Below are 22,979 nucleotides of genomic sequence, written 5' to 3' on the forward strand. Positions count from 1 at the left end.
TGTTTCGGCAATTCTATAAAAGGCCATGACTCCGTAAATAACCGGCAAATAGTTTTGGTTATTGCAAGCTTTCATAGAAATAAACCTTAAGTTATTGAGCAGAAACCGTAACGTCAATTCTATAAAGGGCCCCTTAATAACAGGCGTATAATGGTTATCGAACTTGTGCAGGCTTTCATAGAAATGAACCTTTCTATGAAGTTTGAAATGAATCAATTCAAGGTACTGAAGTTATTGAGCAGAAACTGTTTCGGAAATTCTACAAAGGGCCATAACTCCGTAAATAACCAGCGAATAATTTTGGTTATCGAACTTGTCCGAGCTTTCATGGTAATGAACCTTCCTATTAAGTTTGAAATGAATCCATTCAAAATTATCCAAGTTATTGAGCGGAAACTAATGTGTGCCCACCCGCTTGAAAACATAATACGTAATATAGACGGGCGTATAAAAAGAGGCTTAAATCTAGGTATTTATTTATCATGAAACGTAAATGATTCTAATAATTTTTAGTAAAACAACAACAAAATCTTTGCTTACAATCTAAGTATTATTTTTTTGTATACATTTATTTATCAACTTTCATTCAGCACTATACACTTCGATAATTTGCTGACAACATATTTCATGATCAATTTGGTTTTCACAGTGTAACATGATATCGTTAATGCGCAGTTGAAAATATTGCATTTGACAAGACAATGATATCTATACATCAAAGTATGTACATAATTTTCATACATTAAGGTGAGAAGGATTCAATACAGTCTATTTTAAATGCGTTTTTAAAAAACTAAATAAATCTGTGTTTTCAAAGAATTTTCAGTTGTATAATTTGTTTACAATCTATAATACAAAAATCAAATTCAACATTATAAGGCAAGGATATTTTCCTGCAATGTTTAATTTTTGCTTTTTGCAAATCCAGTTTTCATTTTAATTATTCAATCAAATAAACAAATCTGAAACATCCTTTCTTGGATTTGCAACATAAGACGCAAAAAAAAAAAGTTTTTTATGTCTGGTCGGACATAAGTATGTACCTCTGGACATAAGTATGTACCTCTGAAAAGAAGACTGATGATGATGATGATGATTATTTCAAATGAAAAATTAAAAAGTTTGAGAAAAAGAAGCCAAGAAATAATGTTCGGTTCAGGTGAAAACTTCCACGTTAAGGTTTTTTAAATCCATTCGGTGATTAAAACCTAGCAAATAAATGGTGAGTTTTGCAATAAAAAATTCTAAACAGAAGATAAACACCATGATGTATATATTCATAAATTAATGCTCATTTACTTTTGCACCATCATGACCAATTGTCACCATGCACGGACTGTTCTTAAATCCTGCTATCAAACTATAAATAAAACAGCAAGTCAATTGCAAATTGGGATGATATTAAATTCAAACTCGTTTGAGATATTTGTTCACCTTTAAATAGTTCTGTTACTTGATCATTTGAGTTAATATAATGTATTAGCTATAGCTATACAGACATCATTCAACAACAAAAAATATCAATATCGCTATCAAACAAATATATGGAAGTACTCAGTAACTTCACAGATGAATTATATATGTACTCATATTTTAATCAACTAAAGTCAAACCATGTTTAAAACATCCTCATTCCTATCTCACTAATGTTGGACAATTTACACATACAAGTGTAGCTGTCATGGGATACTTCTTACATATGTGTATTGTGAGAACAGTGTACAGGTTAACCCTTTCACCACTGTAGACCATGATGGACTCATCCAAATCAATGCATGGTAGAGTCTATTAGAGTTACATAGGGGTGAAAGAGTTATTGTCTATCAAAGACCATGGCTACATTCGTGTATCCCGGTTGAAACAGTACGTGTGGCGCAGAAATATTCCACGCTAAGCGAAAGCACTTGGACATTCTATAAGCAGAGCAAAAAATGCACAGTTTTGTAGAAGAAAAGCAATGTATCAAGAACATTATGCCCTTCTCTCACGCGTCCACTGAATTACATAACATAACTTAAAAACTACATGTGGCTTGACATTGTTCTAGAAAGAAATATAACGCAACTGGCAATCGTCAGCATTTTAGTTTCGGCCAGGTACGTCTGGACCCCTCAATCTACATGTGCTGAATATTTTTGAGGTCAGCCGCGGTTCAGATCTGTACCTGTCGTTTTCTTTACAGGTTCAATCGGTTCAACCTTTTCAACCGGATACGCAACTGTACCCCATGTTCCTACAGGGAACGTAACAAGAGAAATAACAACTGTCATTTAGTTCTCCATCAGGGAATAAATGGCCATGAATGTTAAGTCACATCAACATGTGAATTACAAACACAGTAAAAAAAATCATAAATGCATCACCTGCTTGCTTTTCAGATGGACGTGACCTTGAAGTTATGGCCATTAATGTCCTGAGTGTCTATGCCTGAAAGCTTAGAAAAAGAGTCACAGTTTGTATTTATTATGTAAGGGAATTCCTTTTCCTTTTTCCAAAAAATTACAATAACAAAACTTCACAACATTCAGTTATTTTTTTCTCTGATAACAGTTCTCATATAGGTCATGTAACACCTACAACTTTACCAGGAAATCAAACAATACCATTGACAGACATCCTGGTATTGATCCTGTTACTTTGTTGACTTTACATCACACAACTATATATTGATATGCTACTTTCACTTTACCAGTACTTCACACTCAAAACTTCCTTTAATACAACACTGCATTGCAAAATACTTTCACTTTCCCAGTATATTACACTGCTCACAACAGAGCCACTTGCTCTTCGGTTTGTTCCTCCTCCATGTCTGGAATCTTCCACTGAATGCGACGTCCCTCCTCATACATCTCCTTGATGGTCGCCCGCACCTTGTCCATACCATCTTTAGACATCTCCTGGTACTTCAGATACAGCTGGAGAGCGGTGTGCGAGTCCTCAACAGAGTCATGAGTTTCTGACTGGATGTTGAGCTCTGGAAAATAGGTAGAACGGTGAACATCTATTGCTGTATATGACTTTGTAAGTTTTGTAATAAAGTAAACTATCATTAAACAGGATGAAGGAGGTGTGGTTAAATTGGAACCAAATACAAGAGATCACAAATGGATCTCGACACCTGCAATTCAAAGATCAAGGGAAGTTGCTGGCATACAGTTTCTTTCTTCCTTATTTCTCCGTTCTTTTGTTTAACAAGCATGTGTATAGGTACCAAGAGGATCCTGAAAACCAAGCTGCAGCATAATCTTTGGGGGCTTTCTTCTATACTGTATTTCCCAGTCTGTTTCAAGTCAGGGCATAGGGGATCAAGCATACTAAGTTTCAACATGATCCCTTAACTCATTCACTCCTGAAGACACATTTGGACTCTTCCAATTCAAAGGTTGTTATAGTTCATTATGAAATTTCAGGGGTGAATGAGTTAAGTGTTTTTTTAAGAAATAGCATTATGAGAGGAGAGAATTAAGGAAACCAAAATTGACTTGGACAAAAAGGGTTGAGAATGAAGAGAACAATAATTAGACCAAAGAGTTGGGCCATGGCCAAAGACTGAGTAGAATAAAGGATTGGAACTTGATGAGAAAATTTTAGGTAAAATACTTACTGAGGAAATACCAAGCCAGAAACTTGAGTGAGATCATCCTCTGACGTGGGAGATGGAATAACTCCACAGTATCTATCACTTGGTCCTTGGGAACCTGTGAACAAAAAATACTTTTACTACCTACGGCCATACAAGAAACGTGTAAAAATATATGAATGGCCGGTCCTAAAGTAATTGCTAACTTTGTGTAATGGGCATTACTATATGGGCCTCTGGGGAAAAAAATGAATCAATAATATCCCTTTGTTTTTTTTTATTTTTTTTTATCAATTATGATTTTATAACTTGACATTCTCCGTAAAAATGGTGGCAGTAACGTTATAAAGCTAAGTAATGGCCAGAAATATTTCACATAGCTGGATCCCCTTTGAGACTTTGCTCTCAGTGACAAACCCCTCTGAGAGGTTTCACAGATTAATACGATTAGTGATCAAATGAGGATAAATATACCAAGATCTTAATTTAAATAAATCTCCTAAAAATAATCAGATAGGGCCTTGTCTTCATTTCATATTACATATATACTAAGATCTTAATTTAAATAAATCTCCTAAAAATAATCAGATAGGGCCTTGTCTTCATTTCAAATTACATGATTTTTTATATAAAAAACATTTTCAAAATTAATCTTCACGCAGTAAGTAAATAAAAGTACTATTAAATAGTACAACTATCTGTCAACTATAACCAGAAATAAATTCCTGGTATAATACGGAGTTGATATAACAACGGAGACTTATACATGGAACTGCTAGGAAAAGAACAAGACAGAGGACCTTGAACTATGTTGACAATAAGAGAAAGGGCAATAAAAACACGACGTATGCTATGGTCTTTACAATACATATAAAATACACTCTCATGAATCTATACATCACTACTAACTTAGATTTTAATTGAACAAAACATTTTAATTGAACAAAACATGAAACACTGGGTAATTAATCCCTTTTTTTAAGATAATTTTTGTGTCGTTTATTTAATGTGTATGAAAATGATTCAAAATTCCAAGACAAATTTCAAAACAGTCTAGAATGCACTGGAATTTACAGCTAAGGGGAGGTAACTGTTACTCCATTTATCTACGGGAGTACGTAAGCTTGATCGCTAGTTTGTTTCTCTAGATATGTAACTTAGCTGGTACATCAAGGTTTGGTGGTTCATTTCGTGTTCAAGAAATGATTGAACAGATATAGATGGAACCAGAAATCCATATCAAGAACCAAAGATATAGACCAAATTAAAAAAATGTATGTGGATCATTATTATTTAAACTAAGTCAATAACTTTGATTCACTAAACACAATTATTGCATTAAATTTTCAATGCTAGTCCATTCTGGGACTCAAAATTGTGTGTTAAAAGTATCAGAAATAGGGATTGACAAATCTGTTTTCACCAGTTTCTAAAATTATTGCGGCACATGTTTATATGGTGAAAGAATTTGTTTCAAATAATTCCAGGATCCATATGTATGGAAGTAAATTGATTTCAACTGTTTTAAATGAAAAATTATAAATGTATGTCGCTCCTGAATCAATACATTCTACATAGGATAATTCCTGTAGTCATTTCTAATTTATGAAATGTTTATAACTATGTACTATTGTTTGGAATTTTCTTAATGTTAGTTGAAAAATATCTTTATGCAACCTTTTGTAACAGGAAGAGAATAGTGTGCTTCCACCGGGGATCGAACCCTCAATCTCCAGGTTCCTATTCGGACACTCTACCACTTAGCTAAAGGGAAATTCCCTCTAGCTCAAACCTATTGAAGGTGACCTCAATCCTATGTACAATTAAAACCTGCCACACTTCAAACGCCAAGATCACAGAGTATCTAAAATTGTTTAATGTATATTGAAAATGTTAACTATATCTTGTCTTTATCTTTATTTGTGTTTGACCTTCAGACTTACCTGATTTTCAAGTGATAACAACTATTCAATGATTATATTCCTTATTTCAATACTTACTTGGATATTGATGACTCCGCAATACTTACTCGGATATTGATGACTCTGAAGTACTTACACGGATATTGATGACTCTGAAATACTTACTCGGATATTGATGACTCTAAGTACTTTCACGGATATTGATGACTCTGAAATACTTACTTGGATATTGATGACTCTGAAATACTTACTCGGATATTGATGACTCTGAAGTCTTTCTTTAATCCATGACCTACAAACAGACAACCCGCGTCTACCAGATATCTCAACTTCTGATAGGTGGATTTCAGTGTTGTTAGGTGCTTAGATGACACTGTGGGGTCGAGATCACCTGGCTTGATTCCCGAATACTGGGTCAAATAATCCACAACCTGGAACACAACAAAAGTGGGGATCACTTCCCTGTTTCATGTCAGACCTATACACCTGTGTAGGTTCGAAAACTCTTAGGGATCATGACAACTGTCTTCTAAGACAACTAGAAAATGTCTGTAAGACATAAATGCCCCCGCTCATGGATGGGACGCGACGGGACAGGACGCGACAGTACGGGACGGACATGGGCAACACTATATGCTCCCCCATTTGATGGCGGGGGCATAAAAATGAATGGCTGTCATGGTTGTTTATTAAAATTTAAATAATGAAAGATATCCAATACCATCATCATAGTTCTGTCTTCTGTTCTTTTAGAGTTTTTTTGAGTGTGAGTAGTCTCCCTTTTTTATAGATGATGATGTAATTAAATGGGGTTTTTTTCAGACTTACAGTAACTTCACCTGTCAAATTATTCATAGGTAATTAAAGACTTGTTATGATGCTGTGAATAAAGTTCATGAATGGCAACATTGGTTTAGTGAAGGCTTCACAATTTAAAGGTCCTGAGATAGACCCTTGCAGTTTTTCTTTTTTATTGGTATTATCAAACTTTAAACTTTTGAACAACTATAATTCTGTAAAATGCAAGGCAGCACTAGATTTGTTTGGAATAATTCTGTTGGAAAAGGACTAAAAGCAATATTTTGCAATAGTGACAATTGTTGTAATATATATAGTTTGATCGTGAGTTGGTCCTACCCCCTACCTTCAAAAACAAAAGACTGTGAAGGTAAAGTGAGAATTATGGCAACTGATTGAAATGTAACAAGATGACACCACAATGATGCATCACAAATGAAACATACTTGCTGTAGAAACTGTGATTTGTTTAGTTTTATTCATTATTATTACCTGACTCTCTAATTAAGTGTATATGAAGTATTTTTGACTGTTTTAATAAAAATTCCCTGGAAAAGACTGAAACCCCGTAAAGTAATGTCAGGGTGCAACAGTCGACTGTTGCACACTAACTGTTGCATGCGCGACACAATCGTGCGCAGACAATTTCCCCGTCGGCGGCCCCACTCAAGCGTCTTTTGGATACAGATTTGTTTGTTGTCGTCTGGTGAAAATGGCGAATAACAGCAGATTTGAGGATGTTTCTGAGCAAGATTTGGAATTGCTTATGGATAATAGGGACTCTCTTAATTAGTACAAAAAACGTCATTAAGGGAGCTGTGAATGTTTTGGATAAATATTGTGCAGAGAAAGGTGTTATGATCGACGAAACCTGCAGTAATGAAAACCTGAACGAGTTTTACGTAGAATTAAATCTTCTATCCTTTCATACAGTCATTTATCCTAACTCTCACAATGCAGGAATTTTCTTAAATAGAGAGTCAGGTAATAAATCATTTGTTTCATTGGTACTGAGGGAACAGTCAAATCCTTGACCCTCGTTAGCAGGGAAGACCTAAGGAACTGTTGCCCTCTGTCTTCGGCCTTGGGCAACAGTTCCCTAGGTCTTCCCTGCTACCTCGGGTCAACGATTTTGAGTGTTCCCCCAGAACCAATGAAACAATTGTATACTGTTAAGACAGTAACTGTTATACCAGTATGAAGAAAGTCCTTAAAGGTGAATACAAGCAAAATGTAATTTTCATCAAAAGTGAATGTTAGCAAGATGCAATTTTTATCATTTCTTGTACCTGTACAAAAGGTTGATTTATTTTTAAATATGGCAACATAATCTATGCCTTCTTCAAACGGAAACAGGTGCTTTGGGAGGGTTTCCATCTGCTTACCATCTGCTATTAGAAAGTCAAATATCCTGGCCAAGTTCAAAGGGGGACACCAAAACTCACCTCTTCACGTCTGCATTTTAGATTCCTTGCAAAGACGTCACGTAAAAACCACCCTTTTATTTATTTATTTATTTGTTCAATTATGTGCACATTGCTTGCTTAAATGTATAAAAGTGATTGTAAGCCTTTGTTTTTTTGTTTTCACAATTATAACCATTACTATTATCCATATGTTGTAAAGCGCTTTAGAGTAATTTTACAAATTATACAGTGCACTATATAAATGTTGTATATTATTATTAAACCTCATTACAAAGTACTGACCTGCTCCTGTGTAGATATGTAATCATCAATGAAGGGTTCTCCACTTTTTTCACCTTGCCTGTAAAGTAATATCAAAATGTTGTCACTCACTCTACAATTCTATTAGAACATCACGTACATATTTCTTGCTACTTGCGTTTTTTTCAAAGCTAAACATAATTTTCCACATAGTAAATTATAATATTCTGAAAATCATGAATGATCAAATCGGCCAAAAAGTATATGTCACATCATGGGTTACTCCACTTGCATTGAATACAGATGACAGGGCCGGGGTTCCAACCTTTTATGATTTTATAATTTAGTTGTTCATAATCTGTCCAACATGAAACAATTAAGTACCGATTGTCCATGAAAAGCATAGAACTTATCTTGGCACGCATAAAATATGATAGACACGTGTATAAAAGATTGGTGTGTATGTGAAGACTAAACAGTCACAAAACAATATAAAAATGGTGACCAACCCTCTGATACAGGAAATTCTGGCCACCGTCAGATGACTAGGTTTAATGGTGGACCTGGTGCCATCACTCCTCAGCTCTGATTCCTCCTGTGGTGTAGCGAATCACAGAAATATAATTGTACTGATATTGTTTAACCCTTTCACCACTGTAGACCGTATGGACTCATCCATATCAATGCATGGCAGAGTCTAGTGAAGTTACATAGGGGTGAAAGGGTTAATACAAATGATTTTATAATTTTGACCTTAAATAATTTATGGTAAAATAACATTTCTTGAAAAACACTGCTAAAGAAGAAATTAGTCTTTTTATTATTTAAACATTTAAAAGTTTCAAGACATCACATGATTTTAATTTTAGATTTTCAACAATCTTACCTGATTCAATGAAACAAACTCTGCATCAAGAGCGATTATGTCCCTTTCTTTTGGGAGCTCTTCTTCAGTTAGAGGTGTAAAGGACATCTTCCTCCGCTGCGGGTTGACTAGAGCGGTGTCATCAAATAGTATGTCAGCAGAGATGGGGTTCTTCACTGTCACAAGGAAAAAGGAGAAAAAATGAAAATTACTGCAGCAACTGTTGCACGTAGACCACTGTTACTGACATTACTTGTGTAATTATAATTAAACCTGTCATATGTTTGCTGTACGTAGGCCCAGAGGTAATCCTGTAATTCAAAGCAGTATTCGTTAGCAAATCACTGCAACAGAATATACTTTATTTGAAATAATATTCTCCTTCATATTTGTGACACTTATTATTTCTCAGAACTATTGATTAAACCAAAACAAAGTACATGTAGTATTGTTTTTCATATATCAGGAGACAATAATTAAATGGAAGTATAAGACCTACCTGGTATGTCGTAGTGTTTATGAACCTGTCTTCTCATGAAGTAAATTGTACAGGGAATCTTCCAGTCAAGGTTGAATTGTACTGCCTCATGCTGGGGAAAAAACACCCAGAAAGTTGAAAAGAGGCAGAAACCTGTATAGGACTCCTTCATAAGCATCAATTTGTAAATTTCTTCCAAGTACTTAATAACACAGTAAAAGTCATGAACTCATGATGTCTCAAAATATGTAATGTCCCAGTCAAAAAAGATGTTCAAGAACTTCAAGAATTTGAGCTTTGAAGTTAAAGATGGAAAATTATCAAAATGTTTTGTTATAATTATAATTCATTTATGTTCATCATTTAAAAAAAAGTAGTTTTTGAAAATTTTGATCAAACATGTAAGTTTTGATCAATTTAAAAAAAAGAAGATATAGAGCTATTTCAGATTATCTGCAGATCAGGTGAAACAAACTTTAATGATTGAATTTTAAGTAATAACAAATGCTGATCAAACATCAATGTTCTACGCTGCGTACTTGTCTTTAGTGCCGTGGTTACTTACCTTTTCTACAGGTGTGATAGAGAAGTCGTTGTAGAGATACCACTGAGTACAGGTGACGTTTTCCTTGCGGAAATGGTACGTCTCTCCGACATTGATGTGTGTCACCAGATTCCCGCCGGACTGCGAGTCCTTTATGTGAGCCACTGTTGCGTAAAGTTCGTAGTACTTGACATTGGGGTCTTCCTCCTTGGGCAAGGGTTCCTGTCCATAAAACATTTTTTTAAACATTAGACATTACAAACGTTTCAACGAAAAATTGTTATTTCTTCAAATACATTCTTCTTGAAATATCAAATACTTTTTGGTGTATCATAATTTGTTTTCCTTTGAATTTGAATAAAAAAATATTTAGTCCTCAGAAAAGATTGACATAATTTTTGGGTGAATTAACATTATACAGTGTTGTGTTCTGATCTATAGTCCTTTAATATTGAACAGTAATGTATTCTAACAAACGTTATGAACTTTTCTACAATCTTCTTTCATTTGGAAGAATATGACTAAAATGTATTAGGTTTAACTGGAATACATATAAACCCGCTAGCCTAATGTAAGAACTTTTTAAAAAATCCAGTAATCTCAAATTTGATATTGACGTCACAACTGTAATTTAACCTCATTACATGAATGCATGGTTAGGGTCTCACAACATTTGGATTGTACTAAGGTAGTGGGTTAACTTAACTGTCAACTACATGGGTCCAAAGTAAGGGCTGTTGTTAAAACACTGTGGGCGGTAGTTGCTTCACTTACGAAATATTTGGTAAAGTCAGGTGACTATTTTATTTTAACATATTTCAGATGTCAAGATTAGATTCTCAACAGCCACATGCTTGACATTTCTACATATACCATGTTCAAAATGCATAGACTAGTTGGACAAGAGTTGTGTGTTAATGAATTAACAGGGTCGGACCCTAACACGTCGGATGCTGCTTTCTGATTGGCTTTAACTTGGTAAGGCCATCAATGGTCACCTGTCTTGATCCTCGATTACTTTGTAATTCATGTTTTAGCAGAAAAGCCAACCATTTTTCATATTTGACTAAAATGACCTGGATTTAAATGTACCCATATTAGCTAGACAAACATTCCTTCAGCAAGTAATTATGCTCAATAATATATTTGGAGAATTGAATCTAGCATAATACATACATTTCATTTCAGTTTAATAATTCAAAAAAACATTATGAAATATTGATATGTAAATCTATCATTACATACATCATCTGGAATTTCCACTAATTCCACCCTTCCTTCGTTCGTTAGCGTCACTTTGAGGCCCATGGGAATCCAGATTGAATTCATATCTTCTTCTGGTTCCTTATCCTTATCTCTGCAATAAAATCATGAATCACTGTAAATGTGATTATATACACACACACACATACTTCATGAAACGTATACAATTTTGTAAATAATTATAAGATTTATAGATCTGCAATGAAATGCATTTAATACCTGAAAGATAGGTTCTGGACAATTTTGTTTTTATTAAAGTAACATTGACCTTGACCTTTCACAAACCAAAACCAAAATAATTAGATTTTTAATTTTTTCCCCCCCTAGGGCATTCAACATAAAAGTCTGGACTTTTGTGTGATAGTCTTTTCTTTATAATTGGAACCTTGACAAAAAATCAATTAATTGACTTTTGACAAACAATCACCAAAATCAATATGGTTCTTTTCCTTCTCTAAGACAACCCACATATGAAGTTTTAACTTTGTGTAATACATTTATGTAGTTTGTTCTGAAATGACCACCAAGACTGGTCATTTGCTTTGTCAAATTCCACTTTTTGTTAGTGACATTGACCTTTGATGGACAATGCTGAAAATTAACAGGATTCTTTCTCTTTCTTTCTCTTCCCTAATGCAACTCGCATACAAACACTGATCTTTGTGTGATTATATGTTCTGAAGTAAGGATCAGTAAAGTTAGGGAGTTCGTTTTTTTTGTAGCAGTGACTTTTTCACCGGACATCCCTCATCGATAGAAATGCACTTAAGACCTACGTACCCATGGCCAGGTTCGTGTTTGAAGCGACATCCTTTTCGGGTACAGGAGCGTCCGTAGCGACACATGACCTGGGAGGAGCTAGACATGAGGGGGGAGGAGTTTGTACTGGACAGGCTCTCCCCAGACTCCTCCCTCTGTTGCTTGATCAACTACAAACACCAAAACAAGGATCAAATACATATACAGCATACAGCATACAGCATACAGCATACATATACAGCAGACAGCATACAGCATACATATCCATATACAGCATACAGCATTCAGCATACAGCATACATATCCAGCATACAGCATACATATCCAGCATACAGCATACAGCATCCAGTATACATATACAGCATACAGCAGACAACATACAGCATACAACATACAACAAAAATATACAGCATACAGCATACATAGACAGCATACAGCATACAGCATCCATATACATATACAGCATACAGCGTACAGCATACAGCATACATAAACAGCATACAGCATACATAGACAGCATACAGCATACAGCATGCATATACAGCATACAGCATGCATATACAGCATACAGCATACACACACAGCATACAGCATACATAAACAGCATACAGCATACATATCCAGCATACAGCATACATATCCAGCATACAGCATACATATACAGCATACAGCATACATATACAGCATACAGCATACAGCATACAGCAAGAACAGGATAATAACAAATACCAGATTTATTCTGAAACAATATACCATATACTGTGAAAATGGAATTTTTTGCGGTGTGGAAACTAAAATGTGAAAATATCCACAAATGAGTAATTTTATTAATAGGTTATATAGATTATAGATCTATAAAAGATTTAAGAACCATGAAATTTACGATCCTTTGTTAGCTTGTGAAGATACATAATTACATTTTTTTTGTAATTTTATAGTTTATAGCTTATTTTTTTCTTTAGATCACAATATTTCTGCAACTGATTTTGTCCAAAGTTCAGTTAATGGGATCAGCTACAAACAGGAAAACATTATCACACAATAATAACTTGTTCAAACAAAAAACAAAATCTAACACAGAGCTGGCCGGGCAAGTGTCACATTCTATATCTTGATTAAAAAATTATTTCAAATCTAAATTTTGGAAAGAGGTATATATTTCTTTACATTTACAGCTTATAAATAACTCGAGAAGAAATCTTTGATAATTGATATACTGCATATATGTATAAACATATCCATCTGTGAAACTGATTCTCTTTTTCTATGTTTAACTTACCATTTGTTGAATAAGCCAAAATTCAAAATCTCTGACATTTTCCAGTCCACAATTAAATGCCAAAATATCAGGAAGATTCTGTATAACCTTGAGCCGAGTCTGAAAAATAATGTCAAAGAGATATAGAGCTGAAGAACTGAAAAACTGAAAAACACAACTAAGATTAATGTAAATTGATGGAAACATCACAACTTAAGTCAAATTCATGTAGCATTTATCAATTTTACTTGTCTCATAGGGATAAAGAACCATTAAAGCTAAACAGGGTATTCCACAAAAGTTCAGAATAAAGATACAAGTTCTTTCAGTCTTTTTGAAATTAAACATTAATTAGAAAATGGTTCATTACAATCCCAGTGTCATCTCCTAATATAACATCTACACTCAAATTGAATTCTAAAATAAGTTTCTCGCCAATCTTCCCCATGTTTAAAATGTAAGTATATATCTGTTAGAGACTACAGTACGTACGTGGGGTTGGTAGCGACTACACTCGTTACACCAGGCTTGTGTCGTCTGCTCCATCATCATACTATGCCTTAACACCTGGGCAAACGTGAACATCACTGGCGGCTTGTTAGGACCTGCAAAATTCAGATACAAGTGTTACAATTAATACTTCATTTTTAAAGTTATCATTTTGGACACTGAGGTGCAATCACAACATGACCTAACATACTAAGTTAACGATGCTGTATTGAGTTACAACATATTCTAAACGCGGACCAGTTTTAATTTGCCTTGGGGAGAGCTTTTTGTTTGTTTGGTTGTGTTTTACGTCCTATTAACAGCTATGATCATTTAAGGACGTGTCAGGTTTTGGTAGTGGAGGAATAGCCGGAGTTACTGGAGAAAAACAACCGACCAACGGCCAGTACCTGGCGACTGCCCGACGTAGATCTCGAACCCGCGACCCAGTGGTGGAGGACTAATGGTAGCAGAATGTCAGACACCTTAACCACCGCGGCCTATTAGGCATGTTACACCGTGACTGTAGTGGTTTATGTGCTGTGTGTACACCGTAAAGTAAAATTAGAAACTTTTCACGTAAATGTTTTACTTTAGATATTGACTATGTTACCTGGTGGAGAACAGTCAGGGTAGCAGAGGTTGATGAGAGCATTGTCGGAAGTCTTCTGCGTCTCCAGGCCACACCGACATTTCAATGTGGTCACCATCTTCAGGTGCATTAGACTGGAGAGAACTGACGTCTCGTCATATCTGTAAATTCAAAATAAGCATAAAATCAGTGAATTGTAATTACACAATTCAAATCATCAGTATTAAAGCACTACTTGTGTTTTATACTGTTGACAATACCGTATACTGACACAAACTTTCGCCCTTTAAACTTTTGCCCTTAACTTGTAAAATTCCGCATTTGCCTAGCATTAGTTGGCCCTACACATGGTAGGACTATAGATAGTGTGTTGTGTATTAATATCAGGCTGTCCGAGTAAATTCACTCTCATTAAGGAAGGCAAAATTTAAAGGTGATATAGTTATAAAGTGCAGTAAAAAACATACTGGTACATACATTATCAGGACAAGGATATGCCTTAACCAGATCTATGGTAAGAAAGCGCAGCTTCTGAATAAATAATTTCAGGTAAGCTATTGCATTGCTACCGGAGTCAAAGAAATACATCTGTATGATCATATCAAATAATATAAGCTATAACAAATAATGTAAATATGCTTTACTTTTAACCATAATGCACTTCATCATGCAAATAAAGAAGAACTTCCATTTTCCTAGTATACAAAGGGCACAACTGCATGATGAACCAGCCGCTCTTATTTCATAGAAAGTTTTCGTTGGAAAAACTGTTTTTCTTCGATCGAGAGCGAGAGCGAGAGAGAGAGAGAGAGAGAGAGAGAGAGAGAGATAGAGACAGACAGACAGACAAACTTATACTATACCATTCCATAACCCCAATTGACCTTGTTGCAGGGGTGTTACCCACACACATTATCATCTACATCTCTTTTAATTCTAAACTACCAGAAAAATAATTTGGAAATAAGATGATCTGCGCAAGGAACGTACAACTCATCAACAGATGCGTCCTGTAGTTCCTTCTCATCCCCTTGGGAGCCTGATCGATCTTTATCTTCTTCCTCTGTTGGCTCTTTTCCTTTCTTCTTCCCTTTCTTCTTCTTCTTCTTCCTTGACTTTGGTGGCGTAGTTTCTGTGGGTTTGTCAGAGGACTTTTCGTCCTCCGTTTTATTCGCTGCCTCTGTAGCATCCTCTCTCGGATCATCAATTAGCACTCTTTGGAGAATTTCCTGATGGTACAGAGTTAATTTTACTGTTAATCAAATGAATAAATATATATGGACTATGATCTGAATATAGAGGTAGATATATGCCTGCGTTCAGAATAAACTAGTTAAACTAAGTTAATTTCCTGATGGCACAGAATCACTTTAACTGCTAATCACTATAGTACTATAAGCAAACCCCATTTTGCTAGATATTCTCTTAACCCCATTTTGCTAGATATTCTCTTTTGTTGATTTATGATTAGCAGAAAAAACATTGTATGCTATTTCAAACGTTTGATGTACTTTTATTGAGGTATTGGAATTTAGTTTAATGCGAGTCAATATTTAATTTTAACTCTTCTTGCGATGATCAGGAAGTGTGGTCGGGTGGTGCAGTGGATAGCGCACTTGCCTTTCACCAAGGCGGCCGAGGTTCGATTCCCCGATCAGACGTGAAAAGGTTGGGGTCACCTACCTGACCACGTGGGTTTTCTCCAGGTTACCTGTTTTCCTCCCACACTAAGACACTCCCCACACGCTAACATCCGGGCCAAGAGTGATGAATATAAGTTGAAATAACTTGTTTCATAATTGTTGTTAAATAAAAAAAGTTTACAATGATCAGGAAGTATTTCTCTCGTAACTAAGTCCAAGACTCAGGTTAAGGAATTGATGTCAGGTCGCCTCAATATGGATAACATATTTCAGTATTTTATTAACTGGGATTTTTTTTACGAAACTTATAAGACATGACTTAGCTGGCAATTGACTTACAGAGTGAATTTGTGGGAACATAAAGCGCTGCCAGCTTTGTATAAGTCTAGACAAGTTGATGTGGCCTTCATTTTCCTCGTTCTCTGCCAGAACCAATCCCAGAGCTGCAGCCTCCGGAATGGTGCGGAACGCACGGAGGAAGTTACTAGCCTGAAATAGATTTTATGACGAGCTGGTGAGTGTAACAATGTAGTATATAAGAATCGAGAAAACATTTTATCACCAAATTTCTCCAAAGACGAATGTTGAAAGGTTGTAACTGCAACTTGAAATTTTACTATACAGTTTAGGAGCTTTATTGTCATTAAAGTGATTATAAATACTGAACAGAATTGGATCACAAGTTGCAAAGTTGAGGATAATTCTTAGTAATTTCAAAATTCTTACAGTCAGCAAAGCAAGAGTAACATGTTAGTTTAATTCTTAATAATGCATACAACGTTTTATTTGAATTTCAGGAAAATAATCCTGGTACATTTCTGAAAAAAAAAAAAAAGAAAAAAAAATTGATGGAAGATGAACAACAAGGCAAATCTGTTTTTTTTAATAAAAGAAAAAATGGCTCAACTGACATTGTATTGTCAGTCTGAACAGTGAACAATTTTATTGTGTTTTAAACAGAACGTTTGGAATGGCCATGCTGCTCACAAAAAGTCTACCTGAGATGCCTGGCCTTTCTGCTTGTCCAGCATTTGGAACAGGAAACCTAGCTCACAGGACAAACAGAACTCTTTCTCACACAGATGACTCAGTAAGGTACATCGGAGTGGCTCTATGAAGTACAGAACCTGAAAGGAAAGAAAATCACAAACATATAGCACAAATGAAACTTCAATATTGAAAAATATTACAACAAATTAAAGCTTGTCAAAACTCATCAAAATCATTCACAAAAATCATCAAAATTATTGACAAATTTGATCCAGTATAATCTTTTTAATTATAATGGCTTCAAATTTCAACCATGACTGTCTTTTAATTTATCAGCCATACATAAAATGTTCAATCTTAACCTTCGAATGTTATCTTCAAACCATTAACTACAAAAAGTCATGTGGTACCAGTATCTTTCATTTAATATTTGACAGCTTATACCTTGCAACATACATTTCATTATTTTTGGTTAAATTTCTCAGAAAATGTTCAAAACACAATTATCTTATTTACATAACCCAGTGATATACTTGTCAAAGAGGTACAACAAACCTATATATATATATGTACCACACCTTACTTTGAAACTTGATTGCTTTCGATTTCATACATGTACATTTATTGCCTTCTGTGGTTGTCCACTGTCACATGTACAGTTTACTTTTTTTCTACCATTCAGCCATGTATATTTAGGGCTATTCATTGTGACAGCTTAAGCATCAAATGTAAAGTGCATAAGAGGTCCTGAAACAAATCCTCTTTAAGCATACTACTTTTACCATACTAATTTCAGTAATATCAAGAATTTATCTATTGTTGTAAATATTTATAATGGCAGAATGACCATACCTGGAGCATACAGTTGCAGTATGCATTAGGAATATGTGTTTCCAGTCCAGCAAAATGTGTTTTGTTGTAAAGTCTGAAGTCAAAATCCTCAAGACCAAGTTTAGAGTACTTCAGATCCACTTTTCTAAAGCGTTTGGGAACCACAGGGAAGGGATCGTCACCTGTTCAAACAGAAATAAATAATTTGTAAGCAAATGATGGAAAAATTAAGTTACGATTTATCCATGTTTTTGTTACTGTGGATATTTGTTTTTTTTACATCTGTTAACATTCAACGGGTATCTAACTCTATATCGGCCTGTGACCACTATTATAGACAACTTGTATTATCAATTGACCAACTCCTACACACAAGTATTGTTACTGACAATGCTGGAGAAGGTAGGTAGTCATCCTTGATACTCCAGGGGTTACGTCCACTTTTGCTCTCTATATGCCATTGGAATATGTTATAGCAAAATTGAAGTCACTTGATCATGACTAGCAATTTTCTTGGTCTCAGGTAAAAAAAAACAAAAACTGACCAATCACTAAGGCTGATACCTGTCCTTTGAAGATTACAGAGAAGCGACACCCGACTTCAAAGTCAGTCAATTTTACCATAATCCGACCAACAGATTCTTTTAGTGTACATCAAAGGATCAAACTAGTCTTCTCATCTCATCGAAAACATGGTTCACACTGATCATGAGCCTTTGATTTTGCTATGACATATCCCAGGGGTGCAGAGAGTGTAAGTGAGTGTAAACCCTGGAGTAGCAAGGATGATGTTAGGTAGTAGACAAGAAGGCATTCAAATGTCAGAAAACTTCACCTGTTTATCAACAAGAACACTGATAATTATAAGTGTGCACCTGCAGTCTGTCTGACCATATCATTTCATAGTTCCACAATAATCACGGAGTAGAAGACAAAGCGATCATCCTGAACTTTGGAATATGACTAATGAGGATTACACATGAATGTCATATATGACCAGGACAAGTACCACGTACCAAAAGTATTAACGAAATAAGTCGAACAGAACTGAAGTTACAGCTCAGAAGGTCAGAAGTCATGGTCATTTTTGTGGATATAACGGGATCAGATTAAATTACACGTCCTTATTCACCACCAAGGTATCATTTACATCCAAGTATCAATAAAATCTTACCAACAGAACAAATATCAAAGGGGTTCATAGCCATATTATATGTCTCAACCGACCATTAGTGACTAACTGCATTATTGACTTTGGAAATATAGCAAGTACAATTTACAATACAATCACATTGAGCACTGATATAAAGTCAGAAAGGGCTACACGATGTTTCAGCAGTTTGTCTGTCATCCATTCTACATTTCTAGTGATAATTCTGCGGAAAAATGATCATATCCTCCTTCTTGTATTGATTTTTGGACATACTTCTGTAACATTTTGGTAAAGCTGGAAATTATTATCGATCTTTTAAACCTCCTTGACCTTATTTTGTGACCTTTTACCTCGACCTACTGGTGATTCAGGGACACCAGATTTTCCTTTCTTCTTTTCGGTCTTCATCAAGTATGGGGTTTGATTCCGACACTCCTTCCCGAGGTTTTTAGCATAACCAACATTGTGTTGGATTTTCATGGAACGCAATATTTCGGGGTCAATTTTCCTTGGCTTTCTGTGACAAAAATAAAAAGAATAGGCTCAAGTCATTAATTTATTGAAAATCAGCCTTTCATAAAAAAAATTAAGAAATATATGGTTGATGAAATTTATGTTAATGCCTGTTCGTAACCTAACTTTTAAAAAAAAAATGGAACAAACACTAGTACTGTCTTGCATACTAATAGTCAACAAATAATATGTTAACACTACATCAACTATATAACAACATATTACTATGGTATCTATATTTTATATTTGATTAAAACATTGACATAACCCTTTCACCCCTAGGTAACTTTAGTAGACTCTACCATACATTTATCTAGATGAGTCCATTTTGGTCCACAGTGGTGAAAGGGATAAACATAAACATAAACCAGGATCCCTACCGCCACTATGGAACTGACTTCCTTGCAGGGATGTTGGGTCTACACCCCCCTGTCATTGACATAAACTGATAAGATTTAATTAAAAACATGAATAATTAAGCAACACTGTATACCTACCAGTTTAATTAACATTTTACCTTGAAGTGTCACTTCCATCTCATGATCACCTAGGGTTAGTAAATACCTATTTGTCGGAATAATCAACATTTCGCTCACCTGTAAGCCCTCTCACACAGGTGGTCGGGCCATTCTGACAGCAGAGTTCCATTGGTAGGGTAGACCATTGGGATGATAGACAACGGTGTCATCTCATCTGTGATAGAAATATGCTGCAGAGGCTCCAGCTGACAAATAAAATGATATTGGTGAACTGATATTGTTTGAAATACCAAGCAAGACGTAAAGCAGATCCTTCCAAGGGTGGGGCTGGACCCTGGAGCCAATCCTAGTTGCTTGACTTTGTTTTTCCTTCATAGACATTAACTGTATATATAATACTAACGGGTGGAAACTCAATCAATTCCATGTTATGACCCAAAGACTAAGCCTAGTTGGGATCAGTATCATTTTGAAGTGGTACAGCTATACACCTGAAATTCTTCAATTGGAACACCAACCAAAATATGCACGCCTAAAAGATAAAAACTATCACCCTCAGATCAAAAATACTTATTTGAAATTTGATATTAGTATATCGTTTAGCAATTGAACACGATTAACTGTGTTCAAAAGTAAATCTTTACCAGATACACAGGATTAAACATTCCCCCTCAGTCAGAATTTTCCTATATCATATATATACAGATTGCTAATAAAACCTTTGGCAGATTTTCAGGAATAATTCTGACCTGCTCTGTCAAAATGGGTTAGGATTAAACCCTTACGAACCAGGGGTAAAAAGCTTGGCAAAGATGTTGGATAATCTGACCACCTGTCAGAATGTCCCTACACAGGCAAAATTATTTTTAAGTAAATTTGACAAGAAAAAAATATGACTGGTCAAATTCTAGTTATATGCATGTCAATTTCACATTTTTTTTTCTAGGTCAGTTTAATGTCAATTTCAGGTCAAATTGACATGAAAAAAAATTCATGTCAATTCATGTCAAATTTCATGCCAATTTGAGATTAAATTTTAAGTCACTTTGACCTGAAAAGAGTAAGAAAAGCCGATTTCAGGTGAAAAATTAACCAGAAATTGACCTGACAAAATCACCATGATAGCAAAAATTTACCTGAATTTTTATCTGAAATTGACATACAGAATTGTTCATGCCAATTTCAAGTGAATTTTTTTTTTTTTGCTCTTTTCAGGTCAGATTGATTGACCTGAAAATTTGACCTAAATTTGACAAAGGAATTTTGCCTGTGTCATATACACATATTGTCTATCAATCTCACATGGTCAGCAAACTCGGGGGGATGGTGATAGGTGTTGAAGGTCGCTTGCTCTCCTGTCGCAAATAGGTGCAGATAACCTACAGGGAACAAAAGTGTAACTTGAAACACGCCTCATTTTCTTGACTTAACCCTTTTTTATAATTAACAAAAAGTACCTTGATCACATATCCAAGTTAACAAATATTTACCAATCTGTATTTAATTTACAAACCAACTATTTTATTGTGGTTTTATATATTTTCTTTAAAGCAACATCAAATCTGATTTTTTTTATCGTAAGCTTACCGCCGGTGTCGCCGAAGGCAAGGGCCTGGCAAGAAGAAGAGATATCAAAGCTAGTGATGTAACCCTGGGTGTTGATGGGATACATCATCAAAGCTGAGGGAGTCATGGCTGTCGTCTCAATCACCTGGAATTGTCCTGCCTGCAACACAAACCCATCCATACAGAAACTGTATTGTAACAAGTAGGGCTGTCACAATATATCGGAAAACAGGTATATCGCAATACACAGGTATATCGTATTGTACCACAATAATTTCTTTAAAAGCTTATTTTTATGTATCTCATTCTGCTTGGTGTTTTAACTTTGCAAATTACTACAAATTCTTACAGATATGCTAATAAGCATAAAACAGACTTTTAATAGTGGTGGGAATTAGTTCAAATTTTGTAATCGATGGTTGGTTTGACAAAAATCTTAAATTCCTGTGATCCATATTACATGTGATTAAGTTTGATAACATTCTGACAACAACTCATTATAAAATCGAGCACATCTTTCCTATGACAATATATATATCGGGATACGTATCGCAATATATTCATTCTGCATTGCAATCTATCGGGATACACTCTTGGCGTATTGTGACACCCCTTGTAACAAGAGACACTCCTTATAACTTGTCCAGGTTTTATGAAAGACAGGATAATGCAAGTAGAACCTGGTTATTCAAGAGCTGTTGGCAACAGCAAACCTAGGTTGAGCCAACAAATAAGTACAGCATAGATAAAACCTTTGTTATAGGGTTTTGTATCGTACTGTATTTATAACTTATAAAATAAATTGTTTCTGATTGGCTGAGAGTATTCATACCATAATCACCAAATTTTACCAAAATCAGATGATTTCCATGTTCTAAATATAAAAGTTAGGAACACTCCTAGGAATTTTTCTTTTTGTGATAAAACATTTACGGACTTTTTTTATACTTGTCGAATATGCAGTGATATTGACAGAGGTGAATATTTTCTTTGGTAAATATATATATCACAGCATGCATGCTAGTAAAACTTTCAGAATTGTACAATATTTACCTGTGACACGAGGGCTATTCGGTTACTAAATGAAGGAATGAACTTGAGAAACATGGGATCTATGACAACTTGTATAGGAGTCATTGCCCTCATCACTCGCATATCATATACCATCAGGAAGCGGTCCGCAGTCATATTATTCAGTCTGAAATAATATCATAAACAAAATGTGCTATAGGTATGTCTTTCACTTATGAATTAGGATCTTCGATTCAAAAGCGTTAATCCCTGTGTTTTACATTATTGTATGAAAAATACCATTAAAAGATCATGGTGTCGGTTGAAAGACAAGAAATCAATGACATCCTTATGATAAGTAATTACAGAATGTTGATTTATTTTTCAATTTATTGTGTCAACTACACAGCAGTTTAACTCATTCACCCCTGGCATTTTATAATGAACTATTCCAGCCTTTGAATTTAAATAGGTGTATTACAAGAGGGGTTTGAATTACAATATATAGTTGGTCGAGTCAAGTCAATACGAGTATTTGTGTGTGGTGGGGGTTAAAATTACAGCCTTCCTTCTCC

General features: G+C 35.0%; 1 protein-coding gene across 2 annotated transcripts in view; it reads right to left on the reverse strand.

The window, feature by feature from the left end:
* Nucleotides 1–536: 536 nt before the first annotated feature.
* The window catches only part of LOC110465014 (PAB-dependent poly(A)-specific ribonuclease subunit PAN2-like), a 32,110-nt gene continuing 9,667 nt past the window's right edge, over nt 537–22,979 (reverse strand). For both annotated transcript variants that reach the window (XM_021520564.1, XM_021520565.1), the window contains exons 8-29: nt 22,447–22,591; nt 21,415–21,553; nt 21,130–21,206; nt 19,945–20,072; nt 19,186–19,352; nt 17,704–17,864; nt 16,860–16,988; nt 16,201–16,350; nt 15,209–15,447; nt 14,240–14,379; nt 13,630–13,742; nt 13,159–13,257; nt 11,901–12,049; nt 11,103–11,214; nt 9,879–10,079; nt 9,335–9,425; nt 8,857–9,011; nt 8,480–8,565; nt 8,013–8,070; nt 5,757–5,936; nt 3,608–3,701; nt 537–2,977 (exon numbers count right to left, since the gene is read on the reverse strand). In XM_021520564.1, coding sequence (XP_021376239.1) covers nt 2,769–2,977; nt 3,608–3,701; nt 5,757–5,936; nt 8,013–8,070; nt 8,480–8,565; nt 8,857–9,011; nt 9,335–9,425; nt 9,879–10,079; nt 11,103–11,214; nt 11,901–12,049; nt 13,159–13,257; nt 13,630–13,742; nt 14,240–14,379; nt 15,209–15,447; nt 16,201–16,350; nt 16,860–16,988; nt 17,704–17,864; nt 19,186–19,352; nt 19,945–20,072; nt 21,130–21,206; nt 21,415–21,553; nt 22,447–22,591 — 3,022 coding nt within the window. In that variant the 3' untranslated portion in view covers nt 537–2,768. The remainder of the gene's footprint in view (nt 2,978–3,607; nt 3,702–5,756; nt 5,937–8,012; nt 8,071–8,479; nt 8,566–8,856; nt 9,012–9,334; nt 9,426–9,878; nt 10,080–11,102; nt 11,215–11,900; nt 12,050–13,158; nt 13,258–13,629; nt 13,743–14,239; nt 14,380–15,208; nt 15,448–16,200; nt 16,351–16,859; nt 16,989–17,703; nt 17,865–19,185; nt 19,353–19,944; nt 20,073–21,129; nt 21,207–21,414; nt 21,554–22,446; nt 22,592–22,979) is intronic.

Source organism: Mizuhopecten yessoensis, unplaced genomic scaffold (genome assembly GCF_002113885.1).
Source record: "Mizuhopecten yessoensis strain PY_sf001 unplaced genomic scaffold, ASM211388v2 scaffold11047, whole genome shotgun sequence".
NCBI lineage: Eukaryota > Metazoa > Mollusca > Bivalvia > Pectinida > Pectinidae > Mizuhopecten > Mizuhopecten yessoensis.